This window comes from Solea solea, chromosome 21 (genome assembly GCF_958295425.1).
Source record: "Solea solea chromosome 21, fSolSol10.1, whole genome shotgun sequence".
NCBI classification, from domain to species: domain Eukaryota; kingdom Metazoa; phylum Chordata; class Actinopteri; order Pleuronectiformes; family Soleidae; genus Solea; species Solea solea.
Window position 1 is genome coordinate 2,812,542 of NC_081154.1, and position 18,727 is coordinate 2,831,268.

At 40.7% G+C, this 18,727-nt stretch overlaps 2 protein-coding genes across 2 annotated transcripts in view; both read right to left on the bottom strand.

The window, feature by feature from the left end:
• LOC131448177 (SH3 and multiple ankyrin repeat domains protein 1-like) overlaps window positions 1–267 on the bottom strand; it is a 46,164-nt gene extending 45,897 nt beyond the window's left edge. The window contains exon 1 of the mRNA XM_058620342.1: window positions 132–267. The gene's annotated coding sequence lies outside the window, so the exon portion shown is untranslated. The remainder of the gene's footprint in view (window positions 1–131) is intronic.
• A 1,148-nt stretch (window positions 268–1,415) lies between these two features.
• LOC131448179 (vesicular glutamate transporter 1-like) lies at window positions 1,416–14,109 on the bottom strand. The gene is made up of 13 exons (XM_058620346.1): window positions 13,486–14,109; window positions 9,217–9,469; window positions 8,514–8,632; window positions 8,227–8,341; window positions 8,043–8,130; window positions 7,868–7,954; window positions 6,745–6,881; window positions 6,278–6,427; window positions 6,043–6,175; window positions 4,099–4,209; window positions 3,700–3,827; window positions 3,387–3,456; window positions 1,416–3,294 (listed from the first exon to the last, which is right to left on the bottom strand). Exons 1-13 carry the CDS (start codon window positions 13,545–13,547, stop codon window positions 3,011–3,013), a joined length of 1,737 nt encoding a protein of 578 aa, XP_058476329.1. The 5' UTR covers window positions 13,548–14,109; the 3' UTR covers window positions 1,416–3,010.
• Between the last annotated feature and the right edge of the window lie 4,618 nt (window positions 14,110–18,727).

Here is an 18,727-nt window from a genome sequence, read left to right on the forward strand (position 1 = left end):
CTCATTTGGAGGGCCCTGTTTTTCCAGGGCAGTGGAAAACGCATTTGTTTGTAATGACTGGGTCACATGACATGAAAGATATTGAAGCTAATAAGTGAAAATATTCAATTTTACCTCACGTGACTTCTTACCTTTGAAGGAGTTGCTTTTTGTTTTGTCTGTGTTGAATTAACGTCGAGGTAAAACATGGTGACGACGGACAGACACCGAGGATTGATTGACAAATGAGTCACAGGTGGTTTCACAGCTAAGCGACAGGAAGCTAGGCCAAAAAAGGAAGGAGAGCAAAAAACAGGAAGTTAAATTCACAGAAAATAGGTCATTTCAAAATAAAACAGGAAGTCAAAGAAAGCAAGACGTTGCCTTGGACCAGACGATGTCGACTAGTAAAGGTCTGCCAATAAACCTTCCTAAATAGTATGTATTGGAAGTAACACATTTTAACCCCTCTTGCGTTATCTGATGTACTGTAATATCAGAGGGAAAATTTAATTAAAATTCTATAAATAAACTCTAATACTCATATGTGTACTGACAATACAATATAAACCATTTAATTACAGATATTCTTTTATAATATACGGGCCAATATTACTTTGCTGTTGATATTCAATCAATGAAATCTTTTAGGTTTATTGTGGTATTTTCAATACACGCACCCTAAATATTTAGGTAATGACAAAAAAAATGCGGCATGCAGCAAGCTTACTTGAAGCTCTTACTTACTTCTAGCTCTTATTTGTACCCAAATGTTTAAATGCACTTATTGTAAGTCGCTTTGGATAAAAGCGTCTGCTAAATGACATGTAATGTAATTCACAGTGTGTTTAAATACACCTCTACAACAAAAAAGCCCATTTCCAACAATAGCTGAATGTGACGGTTACATTTTTTTATTTGTTACCTTGGCCCCTAAATCAGATCATATCCTCTAATCCCACTGCTGCTCCTCTTTCCTCCTCTGTGCCTTTATTTTCCCCTGTGTGTGCAACATGATGCTGGTACAGAGCAGGGAAAGGTTTGTACTGCAGTATTATTATTAGATGTCAGTGATGAATATCTTTCTCCCTCCCTCCCTTTTGCTCACTTGCTTTCTTACCGACAGATGGATACAGGATAATCCCATTGATTTCAGATACCTGAGCAGGGCAGTGAGGATGAGTCTCTTTGCCTCGGTGCTCCTTACGGGTTGCGGAAAGTGTTGAGCCCCGTTGTCGTGGTCCTATCAAAATCTATTCTTCCTTCTTCATTTTCATGCTCCTGTACTTTCACCTCACGGTGTCGACACACTGTCTGGAGAGGAAAACATGAAACCCCGACCCCGGTTGCCTGAGTCATGATACAGAACAACACAAAACAGTTCCTGTCATTCAAAAAAAGTAGATTTAAGAATAAATTGTCGATCAGTTACCATACATATGAACCCGCCAGGTTTTATTATACAATGTTCCACATGTATATGATTTTCTTTTTTTACATTTATGGTTTGTTTACAACAGAGAACAAAACATTAAACAATAGCATAACAAAACAAAACAAAAAAGACAAAAGAAATGGTTAAAAACACCTTATCATGTCATATTAAATACAGTGTATTTATTAGTGAGTGAAATTTAATCAATGAAACACTGGTACCATCCCACAAGAGGGCAAGTATCAATACATTACATGTGCTACAAATAATAAATAAAACTTGTTTTGATATCCATGCATTATCACCCTGTTATGTTTCATTAATCTTAGTTTGTTGGTTGTTTTTTTTTTACTGATAATCTAACATTTTCAGCTTGGTGCACTATGTACATTAATAAAGCAAAAGGGGATTTCCATCTTCCTTTATTTTATATAAGAACATTTATTTTATTTAGTGACTTTCTTTTTAGGTTCACTTTAGTTTTGAGGTACTAGACTTGAGCGTGACTCGTTCAATATGTACCTGTTTTTAGTGTATTATTGACAGTGTATTGTGTCAGCGAATGAAAGAATATCCACTGGTGCTGAGCTCTGTGTATGTGTGTGACATTTCCTACCAATATCTCTTACATTTCCTATCAAAGAACTTTCTATACAAGTCGGCACTGCACACTTAAGTACTCAAGTAAGTCACCTGCCAAGGTTGAAGCCTGTGAAGCACCCAGTTGGACAGTTTATGCTATTAAACGACAGTCAAAACAGACAGAGAATAAATGAGTCATGTGTTGGGTTCCTGTTGTGCTTTTTCTGAGAAAGAATTAGAGCACAAATTAGTTGAACCCAACAGTGACGTTAAGGAAAACATTGCATGTAAAGCTTCAGATTTTGGGCTTTGAAGAAAAGAAAATGACTTGTGGGGACCTGGTATAATACAAAATGTAAATTTGTATCCAGACAATGCCATTCTTTACAGTCAAATATGAGGCTTTCAATTCAAGTGTTTCAAGTGTTAAATTCTCAGTGGATAAGTAAACTAAATACTATGAGCGCTAGATGTTTTTTTGTTGTATTGGCACAATTAAAATGCTTTTTTTTCCCCCTAAAAGTGTGCACATTGAAAATAAAACTTCAATGGGACAGAGACAAAAAACAGGAACAAAAAACAGAAATGTGCTTATGTGCCTGAAGATGTGTCAAATGAGAGGTATACTACTGACATGTGCCAATTGATTAGTACTTTTCTATAATTACTACAATGAATAAACATCAACAAACGCCACACCGGGCCTAAAACACCACCCACGGTCTCCAATCGTTAATACACCGAGGCTAACAGGCCCTAGAACTTTTTTTTTTTTTTTTTTACATAGATTGTCTGTCACACAACTGCAAACACGCAAACACACACATTTTTTATATCTACTAATGTTTTCACCTGCAGCCACGTGCAGTCTCTCTGAATTCAGTTCTGTTGTAATGTAATAAAGTAGTAGGCCTACAGACTTGCAGAAAATTGTCCCTTGTACAAGTCTGCACTTTTTTAAAATTGTCAGGTCACTGTGTTGATTGTGCTGTTTGTGGAGAGGATCCACGTGTCTTACGTCAGCTCTCTGTCACCCTCTCCTCTATAAAGGTAGTTATTGGTTCCGGCTGCTGGTTGCACATACTCCTCGGTTTTGTCCCAGTCGGAGACCCAGCCTCCTCCTCCTCCTCCATTGGGATCCACTCCCTGGTTCATGGCGCCGTAACCTGCCCCGCCGCTTGTGCGATAGAGCTCCTCCGTCTCGTTGGCGAGCTCGTCCTCGTCCAGGATGCCACATTTCTCATCGCTCAGTTGCTCGGGCTCGGCCCAAGCTTGCTTCTCCCCAGACGCAAAAAGTCCTGCAGAAATAATATGAGATTTTTCACCAAATCTATGACTTCTACATCGACATCCTGATGATTTGAGGATGAGGTAGGGAGAATATACCAACCATAGAATATGACACCTCCATAATGAACAATTGAGGCAATAAGAAACACACCCTGCCACTCTTCTCGTGTCTGTTAATGAAAGGTAAGAAGAAGAAAAAGGGGACAAATGGTTAAAACACGGCTGTGTTTTCAAAGTATTTGCTCTACTCTGCAATAGTCCTAGTGCAGGTGCAGCAACTTTTCCACTTAAGTGACAAATTTAAAAGAAACGAAAGAAAGTCTTAATGAGGAAGCGATTTTAAGACTTTTTTTTTTTTGGACAAAAAAAAGGGGGGAAATTAAATGTTATCATGACACAATATAATACTCCACCTTGTGCTTTGTCATGGTGCCGACTATAAGTGGGCAAACCATGCCAGACAAAGTGCCCACACCGTTGGAGATGCCCATGAGGATACTAGCGTATCGAGGCGCAATGTCCAGGTGGTTCACATTGAAACCTTAGGGGGAAAGAACACATTTTATTATATATATTTCAAGGTAAATCTCCTAGAATGAGACCACCACAAACTATGGCTGTGATTGAATCCTCAATAAACAACTGAATGATATTGATATGATATTTTATTTATTATATGAGCACCGTGGTGTGATGCCATGTGCCTGTTTTGGGGTATGTTGTTGAAGTCTGTCCTTATATGAATATTAAATGAATAAGGAGTTGTGTATTATTCTCATGGATTTGTGCTGTATGAGCACTAAGGTTTTCACCTGAAATGGCAAAGCCAGAGAAACCCACAGCCAGGACCAGGAATGTAATAGCCACACCCTTAGTGTGAGAGAAGCCCACCACCAGCAGCAGAGTCGCCTCCATCCCAAAACCTGACAGAGTCGAGTGAAGAAGAAACCACAGAGACAAAAGACAGAAGTGTCAAAGCAAGACGTGTGTGGGTGTTTTTCAAGTCACACTCACAAAACTGCCGATCACAGAGCGGCGTCCTAAAATAGCCTCGGCACTGACAGTTCTCCGTACACTTGAAAGTTTCACTTCGCTATGAGTTCTAAAATAGCTGACAAGCGCTTCAGCTTTGTGAGTCGTCGTTTTGTCTTAGGCAAGAAATGTCTTCTCACCACAGCTGAATTGACTCAACTTTAAATCGAAACTATTTTTCCAGGTTAAAACCATAAAATCTCAACAGTCGAATGGCAGTAAAGTGCAAATTTATGTCAGATACTATCTTGAGAACATAGGTTTGACCTTTGCGAGTATCAGCTGTGCAGTATACTGTATTGTACCCATTATTATTAATCACTGGGGGGTATTTGTGTGTTGTGGCACCGTTAGAACACTCGGCTAAAACAACACAACACAATGAAACAAGTAGGGGTTGGAGATCAAAAATAGTAAATGCTTCACATTTGGGTAGAGGTGTTAGAGGTGACACAATCTTAAGGCGATAGAAAGGAAGGACGTCCTGTAGAGTGAGATGAGATCAATGTTGTGATGTATATGTCTGTGTCCTTACCGCAAGTCTCTATATTGCGTGTGAGATGTGTGAGAGCGCACATTTGTTTGTCCTCGAGAGACATCATGACTAGCCAACGAACGAAGCATGGCTGTTGCTCAGTGTTTGGATGTACAGATGAACATAAAAGTATTTTTTTAGTTCCTTCATCTGAGCCTCTGAAGAACGCGCAAATTACTTTTATTTTCCCTGGAAATGCGCCGACTCAACTTCCCATGGTTTTGTATGTCTGAGGCAAACATTTTAACCTTTAACCTTAAGTCACAAGTCTTAACCTTCCAGTCACAAGTCTTAACCTTCAAGTCACAAGTCTTAACCTTCAAGTCTCAAGTCTTAACCTTCAAGTCTCAAGTCTTAACCTTCAAGTCACAAGTCTTAACTTTCAAGTCTCAAGTCTTAACCTTCAAGTCTTGAGTCTTAACCTTCAAGTCTCAAGTCTTAACCTTCAAGTCACAAGTCTTAACTTTCAAGTCTCAAGTCTTAACCTTCAAGTCTTGAGTCTTAACCTTCAAGTCACAAGTCTCAAGTCTTAACCTTCAAGTCTCAAGTCTTAACCTTCAAGTCACAAGTCTTAACTTTCAAGTCTCAAGTCTTAACCTTCAAGTCTTGAGTCTTAACCTTCAAGTCACAAGTCTCAAGTCTTAACCTTCAAGTCTCAAGTCTTAACCTTCAAGTCACAAGTCTTAACTTTCAAGTCTCAAGTCTTAACCTTCAAGTCTCAAGTCTTAACCTTCAAGTCACAAGTCTTAACATTCAAGTCTCAAGTCTTAACATTCAAGTCTCAAGTCTTAACCTTCAAGTCACAAGTCTCAAGTCACAGGCCTTAACCTTCAAGTCTCAAGTCTTAACCTTTAAAGTCTCAAGTCTTAAAGTCTCAAGTCTTAACCTTCAAGTCACAAGTCTTAACCTTCAAGTCTCAAGCGAGTCTGAAGTCATTCTTGCTCGTTTGCCTCATTTGTATGCAAGCCACAAAAGCAGACACCTAATTTTATTCCTGCGTTTGTAACGTTAATCCCTCGATATTGAGAAAAGTTGCGTCATTTCGAGTCATTTTACTCAAGACTCAAGTCGAGTCTTTTACCGACGTTAGTCAAGTAAGGTTCAAGTACTCAAATTTGCGACTTAAGTCAGACTGGAGTGAAGTCACGTGACTCGAGTCCTCCCACTTCTAATATTCGCCCGTTCTTACCTCCACAATTCATGAGTTTCCTGACATTAGTGGTGGTCATGATTTGGTTGGAGCGAAGATAGTCGGCAAGCTGACCACCAATGGGCACGATGATGGTCATAACCAGATGGGGAAGTGCAGAAACTATGCCCACCTAGATAAAAGAAAAAACAAGCTGTTTCCCAACACTGAAAGCTGTGACTCTGCACTCTCCATTTTGTTCATGGTCACATTTCACCACATGTTTTTTTGTTACCTTGCTGATCTCAAACCCAAACACCTCTTCAAAGTAAGCCGGCTGGCTGATGAGAAGCAAGTAGAAAGTCCAGCTCCTGCAGAAATTTGCCACAATGATGGCGTACACAGGCATGGAAGTGAAGAACGCCCTCCATGGTGTGTTAAATTTCTGTCACACATGAAAGAAATCATCATTATATCACAAACTATGTAAATATTTAACGGATTTAATGACATTTTTTGATATGAACATGCATGATAAACCAATAAATGATTAGTTGTATAAATAAAATAGACAAAATGTCCCTGTGTGTCGTTGGTCTTTCAGAATCTTGAAGTCCATACAAAGAACTAAGAACAAGCTTAGTCCATACTAAGCTTGTTTCTACGTTTAAGAAAAGCAGCAGCATGACGCTGCAAATCCCTCTCATTAACTCCATTTAGAGTGAAGTGCTGATACAGTGTGTACAGAGGTGTTCGACGAACCAGTATGGAATTTTGGGCTGACTCGCCGATGCTTTCCTCGATATAGTTCCTCTCCTCCTCAGTGATGGTGGGATGTGCTGCCGGACTCTCATAAGACACCAGGGTCCAGAAGCAGTACCACATGATCCCAAAAGTTCCTGGAGCAGAGGAAAGAAAGATGGGAGGAGGACATATAACAACAATCGTACATTAATTATTAAAGGTATTGGATTGGAATGCAGTGGATGAGGCAAATCGCTCGTTACGTTAAGAGCTTTTATTTTGATACTAAACCTGAACCTGTCACTGAACTTGAACCATGTGGTTTTCCTATGATTTCGCTTGATGAACTAACACTTGACATCCATGTATCTGTACCAAGCCACCATGTTAAAAGACCCAGTGCCTTTCTACACATCACAGTAACACCTTAAAATAAATCTAATCTTAGTTTGAAGGGTCTGAAAAGAACGATTGCTTAAAGTTAGGACCCCAGGGTGTGTATCTGCATGTGTGTTGAGTGCGTGATGGGTTGCAGGTGTGCAAGCTTAATTGAATAACAAGTGTCTGTCCATCCATCTTCTACCACTTTATCCTTAACATGACATAGGGCGAAAGGCGGGGTAAAACCTGGACAGGTCGCCAGTCCATCACAGGCCCACATGGAGACAAACAACCATCTACTCTCACACTCACTGTCAATTTACAGTGTCCTTTATCCCCAAATCTGCATGTTTTTTGGACTGTTGGAAGGAAACTGGAGAAGAACACACAGAATGGCTTTTGTTCTGACTGGGTCAGGTCTTCTCGCTGCAAAGGTAAGAGTGCTAACCACAGCACCAGCCGTGTGGTGAATCCTGGGAGCTCAATGGTTCATTATAAGCAGCTTCATCTCAGCTGCAGTCGACTTTCTTTCTTACAACCTCTCACAGCCAGACTGCAAGCACCTCATCTCATGCTTGTTTTAATAGTTAAACACTTTTAATAATTTGTGTGTTGCGTGTGAGGGCCACATGGTGGCATGGACTGGTGTCGTGTCCAGGGTGTGACCCCGCCTTATGTCACGACCCTCATGTGGAGGATAAAGTGGTAGAAGATAAGTGAGTGAGTTGTGTGTGATGTGTCAGCCCATAGGTAAACTCACCGTAGACGTAGAAGACTGATGACCATCCAGAGTACTGGACAAGGATTCCAGCTAAAGGCATAGCGATCACAGCACCAGCATAAGAACCTAGAAGAAACACAGAGATGTGGTGGTGTGTTGTTCACCTGCAGCGAGGAACAGTGTCACACATACAGTTATACGGTAAGAGGCTCACCACAGAAGGCTGTCGTGGCCAGACGACTTCTTTCAAGAGGCGGTGCCCATTTCGCCCAAATGCCATGACAGGCAGGATATGACACACCCTGTGGAACGAGGGAAGAAATCACACACATGTCATGTCTTTGTCATGTCCACGTGGTAGCGTTTGAGAGGACAGACATAGAAAAAGACCGAAGCACCTCCACAAGTCCTTGGAACACCCTGACGATGATGACGCAGCCAAAGTGCATCCGCGCTGCCGTGGGGATGAGCATGTTCAGGAAAGACGTGGCCACGATGGCAAAGCCAAACACTCTGGAGCAGAGAGGAGCGCAGACATGCAGGGAGGTCAGTGCATGGATATCATGAAGGTGCATTCATGCCTTGCAAACAATGTGGAGTAAATTAAGTGAACAGTCTCAATCTCTTGGTTTCCACTTTTTTAGCAACAGTCTATCTACCGCACATGAGAAGTGAAATAACGCACCTGTTTGCTGCAAACCTTTGACAAATGAAGCCTCCTGGGATTTGAGTGACGATGTATCCCCAGAAGAACGAGCCGTGGATCATTCCCACCGTCTCTGGATCCCAGTCAAACTGAGCTTTCTGTTAAGGGACAAAAGGAGGAACGTGTACATGAAGGTGATTTCACAAGATTTAACATTCACTTATCTGTACAACTGCAACATGGGGTTAAGTGTCTTGGCAAGAACACATATAGACTAGCAGAGCCGGGAATTGAACCCACAACCTTCCAGTTGAAAGACAACTCGTCCAACAACGTTTCACTACTTTTTACTTCTAGTACATTTCATATCATGAAGTCATGACTGACTGTTTGTCTGTTACCTTTGAAAAAGAGATTTTTAATTTCAATGTAGGTTTTTTTTCCTGGTTAAATACATTTAAAAATTGCATTTTATGATCCCATATGTAAGAATTAGTGACATCCAGTGGCGAAACTGCAGATTGCAACAAACCAAGGACCACGCCCACTCACCCCTTCATTTTGATTCAATAATAAGCAAGACTTTTTCCTAAGGCATCACAACTTTTTTTTAAACAGTTTGCCTATAAGTATGTTTTCATACGTGTAAAGTAATTCAATGTATGCAAATACAGTGGACAGTTTACCCCAAACCTGGCTAAAATATCAGCTCCAGATCGTCATCACCACCACCACAACTCACCACTATGACCTCCTTGTTGTCTTTGTAGACCTTGTGGCTGTTGACCATGCTGACGATGGCCACGCCCAGGTTACACCGGATTCCAAAGGAGATGCAGAAGCCGATGCCGGAGAGGATGGCGATGATGTAGCGCCTCGGCAGCCCGAAGCACGTGCAGTCCACCACGGGCATCTCTTTCTCCTCCACCAGCTCTGGACGGCCCTCTGCCGACAGCTCGATGGTCTCGCCATTCTCTTGCTTCTTCTCAAGAACTCTGCGGAGAACAAGGAAATGCAGACATAAGACGTGGTCGTTCTCTCTTAATTATTACTCCTTTTTATAGTATTTCTTTAAGAGCAGTGTGTGATTTTCCAAACATGGGTTGCCAATAGTTCTGGATGTGAGAGAGAGTGTCAGCCCACTGCTGTGGATCTTCCTGACAGAACTTTGACTCATCCTTTCTTCTCAAGGTGTTGCTGCATTGTTGTTGTTTTTTCAAATACTGGTTCAATATTTTAGATTCTAGGCCCAAAAACAACCCGGTGCATCCATCATCTCCTTTACCCTTCAAACGAGGCTCCCTCGTCTCCTCCCTCCTCATGTGGCTCCTCCGCTCAGAAGCTCTGACCCCTTCGAGCCTTCAGTCTAACACAGGCATCAAATATGCATCAGAATGCAAGCAGATGATCTATTAAACATGACGTTTGCGATGCGCTGAGGTCTCAGCATCAGACTGCAGGTCCGGATGATAAAAGCACAAAGTCTGTCTCTCTACTGCTACCCCTTCCTGTTGATGAATACAATCTATAATGGCCTTTGAAAAGTGACATTTTATCCACACTACAACAGAAGATACATGATATCATATAGCAAGGACTCAAATCTTTGTTCCTTAAATGGCTATAGAGAGAGTGTTTATACATTCTGCATACACATGTGAACGGCATTACCATGGAGTAAACCACCGGCAACATAAAACATTATTAATACATATTAATAAGCCTCAACTTCAGCGTTAACTTCCACTCTTTTTCCTGTCGTTACACTTGAATCTCACAGCTCTGCGGCCTCAGCCGTTCGCCCACGAATCACCAAAAAAACACTCAGTGAAAGCTCCTATAAAGCGCTCTTCCCCACGGATGACGCGGAGAGGAACGTATCGGGTGACAAAAAACATGAGACGAAAGGCTGTGAATCTGTTGATGATGATGAGGATGAGGATGAGCAGCAGATGGAGAAACAGCAGCGACTCAGATAATAAAACATATAGAGCACGTGCTCTATTAGTTACAGTAAGCAGTGGATGAAACAATCTTCAACAGTGATCAAGTATTAATGCTGACTGCTGAATTATTAATATCTCTGGCTCTCTCTCTGACTATTTTTATCTGGGTGGGACTGGCTCTCTCTCTCTCCCTCTCTTCCTCTTTTCATTCCTCCTCGTCGTCATCTCCCCTGGATTCACACTTGCCTCTCTGTCCTTCGACAACACCGACTTAATTCTCCACGTTTGTTTTTCCATTCTCTCCATTAACTTTATCCTTTGTACCGCGTGTCCTGCTTTGACGTTTCACGACTGACTCAAAGTTGAGGAAAATCCGTCGTAATCCCCCACACACGCTATACCTGACCTCCTCCCTCATGGCTCTTGTCACACTTTGAGGAAAGGTCATTGCTCCTTGAACCTGTTCAACTAAAAAAATGTCTATTTTCTGTTCATTTACACCTAAATAAGCCCGATTCACTCAATCACGACAGTTTGGCAGCTTTATTCAGGTTTGGGTGAGAGAGAGAGGGTCAAGTAGGTTATTAAAAGACTAAAATGAAAAGAAATCAACCACATTAACTGGATTTCTGATGACACTTTCATGCTTTCACAGCATGCACTCGATAAAAAACCAAGTAAATTCAGTCCACATTGAACAGAGGGTTAATAAGTAGATTTACTTTGTAACACTGATCCAATAAAATCACATGATGCCACCAACTCAATATGACTTCCTGGCAAAATAAAAGCATCTTTAAAATAATTTAGATTAATGCTCTACTTCAGTTTACATCTGATTTCTATTGCTTACGAGTAACATTGTATATGTGATGTACAGAACTGTCTTATTTGGCGTTTTGATTAGAAGGAGGCGACTAAAAGTGGGTCATATATTGGCGTATATCTTTATATATATCATGAAATAGTAGGACAAACTCAGGCTTCACCACTAACTTAAATCAGGGCTATGCTTTGGTTCAAATGTAAGGAGAGGTCACACCACATACCTACAACTTTACCCTGTTTTTTTCTGAAAAATGTACTATTTCAAAACACGTTTCCCATATTTCCCTCAGAAAAACCCCTCACATCTCCTCTGTGTTTGACCTGTTGCCCTCAGGTCAATCAAATCCCCTCATGGCCACCAGACTCACCATAAAGACTGCAAATGATCAGTAAATTATGAGGTAAATGTTGCATTTTTCATTTATATTTGACTGTTTAGTGCGCTGCTGCTGTGTGGAGCAACCACACTTTCACTGTAACCTAATGTCCAATGACAATAAAGTCCGTTTTATTCCATTTTTCCCATATTTTCTGGACGTGTAATATAGTATAAAGTGTTCACTTTAAGGGAATAGAATAAAATATAGAGACTACTCCATGTCATCAGTGAATGGTCTGTCTGTGTGCGTGTCGTGCAGCACCAGGGATTTCACACACGTCAGCCGTGTATCCAGGCATCCGGGTGTCCAGGGAACACCTGAGCACAGGTGCACTCCACTGAAATGGAATGAAAGGCCTGTAGAGGACGGCTCCTCCTGGCTCTCTGCCACGGCCTAATCCTGGCTGTGAGATGCACAGAGAGGCAAAGAAAGGAGGGGTGGCACAATGACGGGGCTACTTAGAGGGACAGAGAAGGAGAGAGAGAGAGAGCACTGTCCTAGGTGTGCGGTCTGCAGGGATTTACGTGGGGGCCGACAGCTTGGACGAGCAGAGGCTATTTGTGGAGAGGATTTAAGTGTTTAGACGCTACATCAAATCCTGAGAGAGAGGAAGAGGAGTCCATCAATACCTCTCCTGCTTTCAGACACCCATCAGTGACTGACCGGTGAGAGGGGGGGAGGAAGGAAGAGAGGAGGGTGTGCCTGCCACACACACACACACACACACACACACAACAGGAGCAGATCTGTCGCTGTCGAGGACTTTTTTGTCCGGGCACATGTGGCAGCAGTGGTCAGTGGTTAATAAACTTTAAAAGTGGTGTTACAACTGAAGTGTGTCAACCATGTTTGTGTGGAAAAAAAACTCAAATCAGCCAGTTATATGTTTACTTTTCTTACTTTAGTTTGAATTAAATTGATTCCTTTGGGTATTAACAGCTGCTATAATTAGATTCTCAATCATAGTAAGTTTATCAACTGTTTTCTTTATTCACGTAAAGACATAAAGAGTTAAATAACACTCAGTACAGAGTTTAACTGTTCTTAATTTGTCACTTTCATTATAAGGGGTATTTTTATTTGATTTTACTTACTTTTCTTTTCTTATACATGTATATATATATACAGTACATATATAAAATTTGTTAAATTTTTTGTAATATCTGGTTCTTTCTTTCCTCTAACTGTATATCTCTTAATCTGGCAATGGAGCAACAGCACATAATTTCCTCCAGGATTAATAAAAACTCTACCGTCCTCCAGTGGCGGGTGTGACAGTGTCAAACCTCACTCAGCATCTTATCAAACACACTTAGTGCACAACAGGAAGTGAAGGGAAGTGAAGCACCCACAAAAAAACACCTTAACATTAAAGTAAGACGAGGCTTCTGTAATATGACAATGGCACAGCAGCAGTGCAACAACAACAAAATGAAAAAAAAAGAAAAAGCAAAGCCTGCATGCAGGAGCTGAATGTAATTATTGATTCCCCGGCTTCATCTTACACTGATAAAGCAGTTTGGATGTGAAATGAAACCTAATTCTCTTTGTTTGTGAAGAATGAAAGACATTTTTTAATTCCACACTGCAGTTTGATGTGGAATCATTTGACGGCTGCACAGCGGTTGCATAAAAACCATAAATTATATATATGTGTATTCCACTTCCTCCTGTGATGGAGTCAGCAGCCTCTGTGAGGAGCACATGTAGTGCAAGGTCATACTCATGCAGGTCCTGGAGCTTTAAAGGAGCAGTTTGCTACAGCTTTTAAGTCTCTGTCTAACTTTTTTCAACACTAATGTAAGGGTTTTTTTTTTGCTGGTTGTCATTTGTCTTAAATAATGAGATGTTACATACCCGTATATCTTGCCCAGAGTCTTGGCTGCCACGGCCTTAAACCTGTCCGGCCGGATTTCCATCTTCACGACTCCACGATCCAATGGACCAATGTGAGCAAAAAAAAGAAAAGAAATCTGTGCGCGCTCCCGCTTGAGCGCACGAGTTTCTCACTCACACATTAATTAAAAAAAAACAACTTGATTTTGACTTGAGGAGTGGCACTTTCCTCTGTCGTCCTCGACACTCACTGATTTCCCTGTGAAATCACCTGAGCACAAACATGGTCAGTGCGTGACTTCAGCGCGCTCTCACACAAACTTCTCTCCACACGCGCACACACACTCTCTCTCTCGTGTCCGGTGTGAGGTTGAGGTTTTTTGGAGCTGGAGGCAACTTCAGGGCCGGGATTCATGGCCCGGTGCGGTGTCTCTGTCCGTGGTCCTGAAACCAGATTACCACCGCCTGCGCGATAATCTCTCCCCCTCTCTCTCTCTCTCTCTCTCCGGGTGTGAGTGTAGTAGGAGTAGATGTCACTTCCTTTCCCCCGCAGCAGCAGCAGCAGCTCGGCGTTATAAGCAGAGACTATTCAGGCAGAAGCTATTCTTGGACCACGCAAGCCTTGAATGGAGGGAGTTACTGTCCAATTGAAGATTTCCCGGCGATTTGTAACAAAGGGGGGAGGGGAGGAGAGGAGAGGGTGGGAGGGGAGGGTCAGGCTTCTCCCGGGACAAGGCTGCTGTCTCTGGGTTGGACACATAGTATTTGCTCTCTCGTGCTCAGTAATAATTAAATTAAATTAACGTTTTGTGAATCAACATTATATATTTGCAGCCTTAAAGATAATTCATGTATGATAAAATAACATAAAAGTGTGTGTGTGGGTGCGTGCGCGCGCTATGCGTCATACCAACAGTGCCATGACGCATTATTTGGCGACTGCATTTCCAACTATTCAGGTTATAATTACTAACAACTTGACTCTATTAAACACATTATTTTATAACACGTGTCTTTTGACACTTGCTTAAACTAATAAATCGTCAGATTATCTTTATTTTTATGTGAAACTGGCCAAAGTATGAATATCTGCCATTTTAGTGTTCTATTACTACTTTGTATTTATTTATTGTCTCATATGAAAATGAGGTGTGATTTTTTATTTTTAAATTGTATTTCATGGCACCGTGAACAGCAACACTCACACATAATCTGATACAGACCACAAATGATTTAGGGCTGAAACAATTACTCGATCGTCAACTATTTTGATAATCGATTAATCAGTTTGAAGCTTTTTTCATAATTAAAATAAGATTTCTGATTGTTTCAGCTTCTTACATGTGAATATGTTCTGCATTTCTTTGCTCCATGGAACAAAGAAATCATTAAAACTGAATCATTTTGGTTTGAGGACAAAAACGCTGATTTTTTTAAGTTCTCTGACATTTTATGGACCAAACGATTACTCGATGTACTGAGAAAATAATCCATTTTGAAAAGAATCATTAATTGCAGCTCTCAAGTGATTCAAAACAAAAAACTCAAAACTGATTTGGTGGCCCATATCATATTGTTTCAGGGCTACAGTGAAGGTGAATGTAAATGATATTTTTTCTTTTATCTCAGCGGTCACTGCTGAGTGACACCTCTCACTCTCACTGACAGTGCATCATTTATCCAAACCCTCTCATTCCAGGGAGGTGAAGCCTTACACACACCTTTAAGCTCAAAAACAACAGTTGCTCTGGTCAGCACCATCTCCTCATGGAACTTCCTTCCTGGAACTGACTGGAAAGAGAAAGACACTTAAACCATGTATCCAACACAATCCATTATTATCAATAACTATAGCAGATCACAAATAAGTCTTTATGAAATGCAGAGTGAGAGAGATAAGAGAGAAAAGAGAGAAAGAAAAGACAGACAGACAGAATCGTGTCTCTTGCCTTTGCATGTTCTCCTCGTGTGTGCGTGGGTTTTCTCTGGTTTCCTCCCACAGTCTGAAAACATGCAGATTTGGTGATTCGGCAATAAACTGGACACTCTAAATTGACTTTGGTTGTGAGAGTTGATGATGTTTGTCTCCATGTGTCCCTGTGATGGACTGGCGTCCTGTTAACCCCATCTTTAACCCTATGTCTGCTGGTATTGGCACCAGCCCCCCAGTGACCCTCATATGGAGGATAAAGCGGTAGAAGATGGATGGATGGATGGATGGATGGTGTGTTATAATACATTACAGACACAGGTTCCATAGAAAGTGTTACCAAAATATGTTTTAAAAAGAATCAGCATTCCATTCATCATGAGACTTTATTTTCTGGTACTGGTGCTGAAAGACAACTGAGAGGATGGATGGTGTTAGAAAACGTGCAGAGAAGATCTAATTTATTGCATCGGTATACAACTGCAGCAGCAACGACGACGACTTGGTTGATTTATCAAAAATGCAACAACAAAGAAAAAGTGAGACGTGTGGTCGGTGTTTTGAAATCACTCAAAAGTGTCAAACCCGCTAACTAAGCGCTTTGGCGTCAGGTGCAGCTCTTCTCCAGATCCTGAGCCGATATAGTTCTCAGAGACTGAGAGGAGAGGAAGCGAGGAGGGAAGGGCATGGCGGAGGGAGGAGGGGACAGGCTGGGCGGGACGCAGATGATGGACGGCGTGTCCGAGAGTGAGCCGTAGCCGGCTTTGCGCACGTCTATCGCGCTGGAGTTTACGGAGGTTTGGAAAAACACAGAGGGAGAGTCCATGGGGTCTGAGGTTAAATCTGCAGACAAACACATGAGAAACTTCATATAAACAACACATTTAAACACTGTAGAGCAGAGGTCTCACAGTCACATCAAAGCCTGCCACTTAGAGTCAAGTCATGGTTGTTATTTCTGTCTGTTTTTTGTTATTTATAGTTATTGTGCAGCTTAAATATGTTTTTTTTTTATTAATCATATGTCGTTCACTAATAACATGAACAATTTTACTTGGAAAATATGTGACTTGAGTCTGACTTAAGTTGCAAATTTGACTTGACTTATGTCTCGACTATGTCTTGACTCTAGATTTGAGTAAAATGACTTATGGAATATTTACATTTTCTCAGATATTGAAGTTACAATTTGGTTTTTTGAAACACGGAAGAAAAAAATTGGGTGTCACACCAACAGCACTATGTGAAATTCATTTTGACACTTCAAAACCCACAGAGGAAGGTAAGACAGGAAGTCAGCTGGTTGCTATATTAATCTAACACTAGTCAAAAAGCTGGTTATGATTAGTGCATGAAATATTTGAAATTAATTTCCATGGTTTAATGTCAGTATTCTTTACATTTTAGGCTCTGTAGTTTTATTTATTTTCATTTTATTGAGGTTAATTATATCTTGTTTTATAATAAACACTTCTGTTGTATGGGACCATGAAGCAGTCCTTACATTGCAAGAGTAATACAGTGTTTCTGTTACAGAGAAAACTCTTAAAAGCAGTTCAGAATTTAGCACATTTAAATGTGGAATATCTGGGAAATCATCTTCATCTTCTATATTCATTAGTGGTCTGTATAACCGGCCTCCTCCTGATCAGACAAGATGCTCATTGCCTCCTGGTTCATGTGAGACTGACAGTGCTGGGTTAAAGCAGAAGACCCTTACATATATATCAAATATTCAAATGAGCAGCTCTATAAGTAAAGCTACACTGTGCAATATTGTTTATTAGTGTCTTTAAATAACAAAAAAACCCCAGTGATGCTTTATCATACAACAAATGATTCACTTTAGGCAGTTTAAAAGACCTGATCTGAACTGAAACAAATTTTTAGCACAGGATCTGTTGGTACTAATAATCTCCTATAATAGCTAAGAATAAAATTTTAATTTAAAATTGTAAAAATACAATTTTCTACATATTATTTTGATTTAATTTTATTTCTGTCTGACATCATTTTAATTTCTTAAATTACTAAACAGTTCATTTTTCCCAAACTGTTGGACTCTTTTCACTTGACCTGCCCCCATCTGACAGACTAGAAGTTCACTGGCCACCAGGTCAATGATTAATTGGTATAGCACAAACTAATATTAGATATTCTGTGGATTTGTAGTTTACAGGAACTTCTTTTGTTTCGCTCGAGTGCATATTTTATTGACATTTAACAGTCAAATATTAAACTTATAGTTTCATGAAAACATTCTACATGTACCCGCGTCATCGTCGAGCTGGGTGTGCAGGTACTGCTGTTTGCTGTAGAACCTGTTGTAGATGCAGTACACCGCAGCCATCAGGGTGAAGGTTCCCAAGGCAGCAGCGATGAACAGACCTACTTTGGCATTGTCGTTGTCTACGTGTCCATCTGTGGAAGCACAGACGCTTAACGACCAGCAGAGGGAGCTTTTCACACTAATCCACACAGAACAAACATTTTTATTTTATCGTTTATCGACTGATTCTGCTTTTCTGGCACTCAGACTTACATGCTCGCTTTGCGTGAGTGGTGTCCTCCTTCCTAAGAAGGTCTCGTATGTGTGTTGGAGGAGGAGGTGCTGCCGCTGGGGCCTGACGGCCGTTGATCTGCTGCTCAGACTGCTGCACGGTGCTCTGGGAGCTGCTCAGTGGAAACACCAGCAGCAGCAGGCACAGAGCTGCCAGGCACGCCATGTAAGTCTTCCACGGGTTCACCTGTAAGAATATAGAAGAGTGAATTACTGTGGATTAAACCAACACTGTTCTTTTTTACTGGATCTTTTTCTTTGATATACAAGTGAAAACACACACAAAAAAAGACAGCAGTTAAGGTGTTAAAGTTTGTGTTATATCCTTAAGTAAATGTTGATGTGCTGAGAGGAAAGTGTAATTCTGACTTATGCATTTACACAGTTACAGAAATGCTTTAATTCTTCATGTCTTATCTTCTCGTCCCTAGAAAGGGTAAAAGGGAACCCTCCTTGATTGTCCACAGACAGCAGCTGACAAGCAAATAACAGCAAAATAATTGGTGTTTTCCAAGATTAAAATATCAAAATCATCATAAAAAATATCAGACAGACATGTATTTTTTCATTTATTTAACATGTTTTTATTTCTCACTAGTTGTCTGCAGAGGGCCACACCTGAGATCACTGACGATGATTATACAACACTTAAAGTCATTGTGTTTTTTGGTTGCAATGGAAGGAAATCGGATTATATAAACAACAATTATTCACATGATATCAATATTTAAATTTTAAAATAAAACTTTAAACTTTGAAACTGTAAATACTGG

Bases quoted from the DNA above. Each gene is read 5' to 3' on its own strand.
- LOC131448179 (XM_058620346.1), bottom strand. From the start codon at position 13,547: ATGGAAATCCGGCCGGACAGGTTTAAGGCCGTGGCAGCCAAGACTCTG. The intron at 6,428-6,744 runs GTTCGTCGAACA...CATGTGTGACAG, and splicing joins CAGCCCAAAATTCCATACTG to AAATTTAACACACCATGGAG. The intron at 6,176-6,277 runs GTAACAAAAAAA...TCTTTTATCTAG, and splicing joins TTGGGTTTGAGATCAGCAAG to GTGGGCATAGTTTCTGCACT.